The 6,178-nt window shown below is 46.2% G+C and overlaps 1 protein-coding gene across 1 annotated transcript; it reads right to left on the bottom strand.

The window, feature by feature from the left end:
* Positions 1–1,709: 1,709 nt before the first annotated feature.
* Positions 1,710–5,856, bottom strand: LOC123092205 (transcription factor RF2b). Its single transcript, XM_044513907.1, has 4 exons — positions 5,134–5,856; positions 3,502–3,634; positions 2,897–2,981; positions 1,710–2,414 (listed from the first exon to the last, which is right to left on the bottom strand). The coding sequence occupies exons 1-4, from the start codon at positions 5,622–5,624 to the stop codon at positions 2,053–2,055; spliced, it is 1,071 nt and encodes a 356-aa protein (XP_044369842.1). The 5' UTR covers positions 5,625–5,856; the 3' UTR covers positions 1,710–2,052.
* Positions 5,857–6,178: the final 322 nt, after the last annotated feature.

The raw sequence follows: 6,178 nt of genomic DNA on the forward strand, positions 1-6,178 counted from the left end.
TTAGCGAGCTCATTGACACATATAACTGGACATGGCGTGCTAATCTTATTAGGGATACTTTCATACCACCTGATGAGGATGCGATTCTCAATATTCCTTTACGTAGCGGAGGCGAAGATGATTTTATGGCCTGGGCATTTGAGAAATCTAGGGTCTACTCTGTGAAATCTTCAGACCGGTCTAATGTGGCTCATAAAGAGCGAAATGCTCCAGATGAAGGGACGGATACGGGCACCTCTTTGACTGATAAGAAGATGTGAACTTGTTTGTAGAAATTAAACGTAGTGCCAAAGGTTTGTGTTTGTTGGTGGCGCGTTCTCAGAGGCATTCTCCCCGATGAAGTGACTCTCAAATATAGACACATTAAATAGCAAAGCATATGCAATGTCTGCCATGCCATGGAGGAAGATCTTATGCACGCTCTCATTCACTGCTCTCACGCAAAGAAGTTTTGGGATGAAGCGCAGTCTTTGGTGGACTTCAGGCTGCCGCGACTTCACCCAGCTACATGGGTGCACGACATTTTGTGTGACCCTATCATTATGTATGCAGATCGGCCAAAGATCATCACGGTGATATGGTCGATCTGGCATTCCGGGAACCGGTGGACACGTGACAACGACGAGATCAATTCGGTCCTCTCTGTAAAGCAGACGAGGGAATCCCTTGCCCTACTTGAACTACCACGCGATCATGCAAAAATCCTACCAGGTTTTGGTTGGCGTCTGCCTGATGATGGCACTATAAAAATCAACGCGGACAGAGCCATCAGTTCTCAAATGCGAAAGGGCGGAGCGGGTGGTGTCATTCGATCTGCTTCATCCTTCATCGTTGCTGGGAGTAAGCGGTACCCGGGTGTTACAGACCCCTCATCATGGAGACATGTGGTTTTCGTGATGGAGTTCGTCTTGCAAGCATTCGAGGATACACACATGTGATCATGGAGTCTGACTGCCTAGGGCTAGTTAATCTCTGGCACACTAGGCGTCTATCGTGATCGGTGATAGCGCCTCTTCTAGATGAAATAGCATGGAGTCTGACTGCCTAGGGCTAGTTAATCTCTGGCACACTAGGCGTCTATCGTGATCGGTGATAGCGCCTCTTCTAGATGAAATAGGAGAGCTTATACCTCAGTTTATTTCCTTTTCTTTTCAACATGTAAACCGTAACGCTAATTTCTCTTTTGTGCGAAGCAAGCTTGCACTTTGGATGTGACTAAGAATTGGCAAGACACTACTCCCAACTTCCTGTTCAGTAGTCTTTTGGCTGACTGTCCTAGGGCTGTTTTTGTTGAATAAAGCTCTCCAAATTTGCCCGCAAAAAATGAGAAAGCAATTCTATCTTCACTGCATTAGCTGTGACAATATTTATTTTAAAGACACTATATAAAGGATATCAAGACTGAATGAACATTGGACCGATAAACAACCGTGTATTAGGGTAATGCCGAAACTCGAAAACTTAGGTTCGTAGTAGCATTACTTGTATTCTTAAAGACATAATAAAGCTAGCCATCACAATGAATCAGGTTGATGCAATACACATGTAACAGCGCCTCTTGTTTTCAAACCTCGGGAAACAAACATGTGCAACTCAAAATCTCGAAACAGAAGATTGGGCTTTAAAATGCTAGTTATGTTAGCACCCACCAGTGCTGAATACAGACAACAATATATAAAGCAGGAAAAAATAGCTCCACAAGCGTACAATGATGAACATCGCAAATTCAAACTGTTCTGACGACAAAAATAGTCAGTCCCAACAACAGCACCACGGTATACTGGGAGGAAGCCCCTCCCAGTTCCCCAATATAATCCCAAACAACATATCACACACGAAGAAAATGAACCCGGAACAAACGGGTGGGAGGAACCCAGGGATCGTGTCTACAAAAATCAGCAACTGAGATTACAACGAATTTCAACTAAAATGGAACAAATGGAATGAAAAATTAAGTTTACAGGACAAAAGAAACAGCACAAGGATGTCAGAGGCTATCAACAAAGGAACCTAATGAAACTGAGGGCTCGATCAGGGTAGGCGTAGGCCTGGTTAGAATGTACTGCTGCTTTCGCTGGCAGAGATCGAGCTGCTCTCTGACTTAACAACTGGATGCCCTTTGCTGATGTCCAAACCCTGGAGCCGCGCAAGATGATCTTGTTGCATGATATCTGACAGCGTGTTTGGGTGGGATAGCATCTGATGGTTTGGTACATTAGGATGAGGCGGGTGGAATGGGGGTGGAAACCGGGCGCCCCCCTGGTGCTGGGCTGTGTTTTGCTGGGACTGTGGGAAGAAGGACGAGTTGTACAGGACATGTTGCAATCCCACGCTATATGCATCACTGGAATTTGACATCTCACCCGTAGCCATCTTGAGCCTCTCCACTTCCTGCTTCAGTGCGTCATTCAGAGCTGCACAATATACCAGGTTTTGTTACAACATACTGCATAGGCATGTATTCTAACAAATGCAAACTGCAGTCACCACTTTGTTCTACATTGGTCCAATATAGATCACTATGTACCACAGGTTGTAACTCGTAAATAAGATTCAAAATATGCGGTAATTTGACAAAACCAAGTTTAACCCTGTTCCGGGTGTCATGCCCAGAGAGAAAAGGATAAATCACAGGCAGAATATTGCAAAAAGCAAAGGGCATCAAATGACAAAGATAATGTCAAATTTATCTTCACCAGGAACAATGACTGAAGCAATGGAAAAACTAGAAGCCTACATTGACTTATAGCATTAAACAGAGTGAGCAAGCCAGGAAACAATGATGGCTTGGGATGACATATCACTTCCAAAATGATTGCCAGTTCTCTAATTAGTTATGTTACTTATAAGTATTAAACTGCAAACTGCACAATGATTATTTATCTAAAATGCTTACCATCACGCAGTTGAGCCTGCTGCTCCATGGCCTGCAACCTTATCTTGAGCTCTGCATTTTCTGAAGAAAGCCCAGTTGTATCTCTCTGCAAGGGAATAAAACACAATGTTTAACGGGCCGCAAGTAATTCAACTCAGCAGCACAGCAACCTAGAAACATGATGCGCCTTCAATAGTCAACAGCATAAAAATATACCAACCGCTAGAACAAGATGGTCAAAGCCAATATTAACACAATTATTTATTCTCGCATGCAGAGAATCAGGATTAACTCTCCAAATGTACAAACAACTATATACTCCCTCCGTACCATAATATAAGACGTTTTTGCAGTTCTTTGAACTGCAAAAAAGTCTTATATTAAGAGGTAGTACAATCCAATGGATGTTTAGATTGATCACAATATATGCAATAGCCCTAGTCCATACATCCAAAGAATCCAGATGCAATTTGCAACGAGCTGTGATCTGGTAGCTGATATAGCCAGCTTGCTTAAAGGAAATATGTTATATTGCCATTACAGTGTTCTCACTACAATAAACTAGAAAAACTTACTGGGCCTGATACCCATGATACAACAGACAGATGGAAAATGGGAAATGATACCTGAAATAACGTGAGCTGAGCTGAGAGAGTGGTCGCTTCAGTCTGAAGAGTTTGAACCTTCCGCTCAAGTTCTGTCATATAACGAGCCTTCCTTTCTTTTGATCTAGCCGCAGATTGCCTGTTTGCTAGAATTCTGTATGGTTACAAACTCAGAGAGTTAACACAAGGTTACAACTGTTTTGAATTTTTTAGAAGAAAAACGTCTTGCATGTAAAAGATTTGGGGGCATAGGCGCATAGCACAACTCAACATAATTAGACAATGCATTAAGCTGTATAGTTAGAAATTACTACTAGTAGTTATGTATGTGCAACACACGATCCAAAAATTAGAAGTTTCTGATTTTAATGGCAATAGTGGTGAGACGCCAGCGGCGGCACAGTTCGCGGCTTACAGGGTTGTGGTTTGGGGATCAAGTCCACTGATTTGAGAACATTCCAAATTACGATGATTTTTTCGGGGATAAGATGTTTGTTTGGCATGCTAATTACGGTGATTTACATTTTTGGAATGCTAGTTATGGTGGTTTATTTTTTAGAATACTATAAATACGGTGATTTGATTGATTGATACAACTGTTTTTTTGGAATGCACGGTGCTTTGATTGAGATTTAAGGTGCTTTAATTCCTACAACGTCATTGGAGCAATGTAAGCCATTGGATCTAAGATAACAAAGGGCTGATATTCAATGTTCTGCCACAACTCGCTTGTTTAATACTACTAGTAGTGGAGATGGAGATATTAAATGTAAAACCAGAGGAAGTACTGTTAAAGATTATCACTGATAACGTCTCCACAATATTGAAGAGACTAACTGCTGCACCACATGTTTAGAAGGAGGTGTGGTTTTTAGAAATGAAGACCCCAACTGTTTACAGCTACCAAATTGGTTTTAGTCAATGTGATGTCATTTTCTCTAATTTGATTGACTGTTATTAACCTGAACTATTTCAACGGAGAAATGTAGGTGAGAAAGGGAAAAAAAGGCATGCATTAGCTATCCTATCATTGGTCTCCTACTTGCTTTCACTATCAACTCACACAAATACATACAATTGGTTACAATAAGTTTGCATGGGTCACTAGTCTTTAATTTTCTTTTGACTAGGATTAGCATTTGTCCAATACCTTTCCAAGCATCGCAACTAAGTACTCCATAACAATCCAGTTCTCCAAAACAATTCACATATCAGCACACTGCAAGACTTGCAGGTAAAGAATTACAGCTACCCATTGTTACTACTGAAGATGTTCGTAGACCCGCCAACTGCCCAGCACCCGGCGGAAGGCGTTTTAAAGCATGCGACATGACACAGAAATAAGTAGTTATCCAAAATCTCACCAACCAAACGCTAAAGAAACACCACCTTAACTTCCCACCTGCCAACCAACCATCCAACACAATGCGCAAAGAAACAAACAGTACGCTACGCACAAAGAAACAAAGTAAGCCGCAAATGCGCATATTTTCCCCAAGCTCGCGAAAAAAACGATAATTGTCCTTGAATGCCTCACGCCATTGCCTGCCACCTAGTAGCAGGAACGAAAGAAGTTGATCTGTAGTATCCGTACTAACTGACACTAGCGCAAGTATGCAACATTGAGCATCGGAGTGTGGGGGAGATCGGGACCTTTTGGCGCGCTTGGGGTCAATGGCTGCGAGCTCGGCGAGCTGCTCGGGGGACATGGCCTTCTTGGCCTCCAGGACATCCGCCAGCGCTTGGGCGGCAGCGGCGTCCCGCCGCGCAGCGCTGCCGGCAGCGGAAAAGAGGCCGGAGCCGTCGACCGAGCTGCTGTACCGGTGCTTGGGGCGCGGCGGGGAGGAGGTCTCGGCGGCGCGGTCGCGGTCGCGGTCTGAGCCCGCGGCGGGGCCGGAGGAGATCTTCTCGATGTCCATGAATGTGGAGAAGAGGTCGTCCTCGGAGCCGATCTCGTCGAAGCCCGCGGAGCCGTCGCCGTCGGCGCCGCCGCCGATGTCGAGGTCGTCCGGGAGGTGGAAGGCGACCTCAGATCTGGCGCGGCGGTGGTGCGCCCCGCGCATGGCCGTGGCCGCCGCCGCCATCGACGGGGAAGGCGGCGGGAAGGGCCGGCCCGGCGGATCGGCGGGTTTGGGCTGCTGCATTGGGCGCTGGAGTGGCCGGGCAGGGCCAGGGATTGGGGAAGGAGCTGTAGATAGGGCGCGCAGGCGGCGGCGGCTGCTGCTGCTGCTGCGCCTGTGTGTTTTCCTGTAGTGTTCGGGTTTGGTCTGGTTTTTAAGAGGTGGGGCTGGAGTGGGATCTGGGACTGTGAGATGAGACTGGGAAGGAAGGGAAGGAGGGGGGGATGGGCATGCATGTGCATGCGAGCGGAGCGCTCACGGGGAGGGACGACCGGACGCGCCACCTTCTTTCTCCTTGTTCTCTCCTACTGCTAGGGGCGGAGCCGGGATCGGCACGTGCGCATGCTTGTGCGTGTCTATCGGCGCAGCCACACAGGGCCGACCGGTGGATCTCGCCCGCGACCTTCGCCGGTCTGGCTATGGACAGCTGTAGACATCCACCGGGCTGTTTGGACATTACTCCAAGGCGCCGATGCATTTTGTGTGTCCATGTCAGTTTGGGTGTAAGAGCAACTTCAACACGCCGACCCAAACGGACAGCGATTTTCTTCATTTTTTGTCTGTTTGGATCGGCATGG

Source organism: Triticum aestivum, chromosome 4B (assembly GCF_018294505.1).
Source record: "Triticum aestivum cultivar Chinese Spring chromosome 4B, IWGSC CS RefSeq v2.1, whole genome shotgun sequence".
Classification (NCBI taxonomy): domain Eukaryota; kingdom Viridiplantae; phylum Streptophyta; class Magnoliopsida; order Poales; family Poaceae; genus Triticum; species Triticum aestivum.

Bases quoted from the DNA above. Each gene is read 5' to 3' on its own strand.
- LOC123092205 (XM_044513907.1), bottom strand. From the start codon at position 5,624: ATGCAGCAGCCCAAACCCGCCGATCCGCCGGGCCGGCCCTTCCCGCCG. The intron at 2,982-3,501 runs GTATCATTTCCC...ATTCCCTTGCAG, and splicing joins CTCAGCTCACGTTATTTCAG to AGAGATACAACTGGGCTTTC. The intron at 2,415-2,896 runs GTAAGCATTTTA...TATATTGTGCAG, and splicing joins GCAGGCTCAACTGCGTGATG to CTCTGAATGACGCACTGAAG.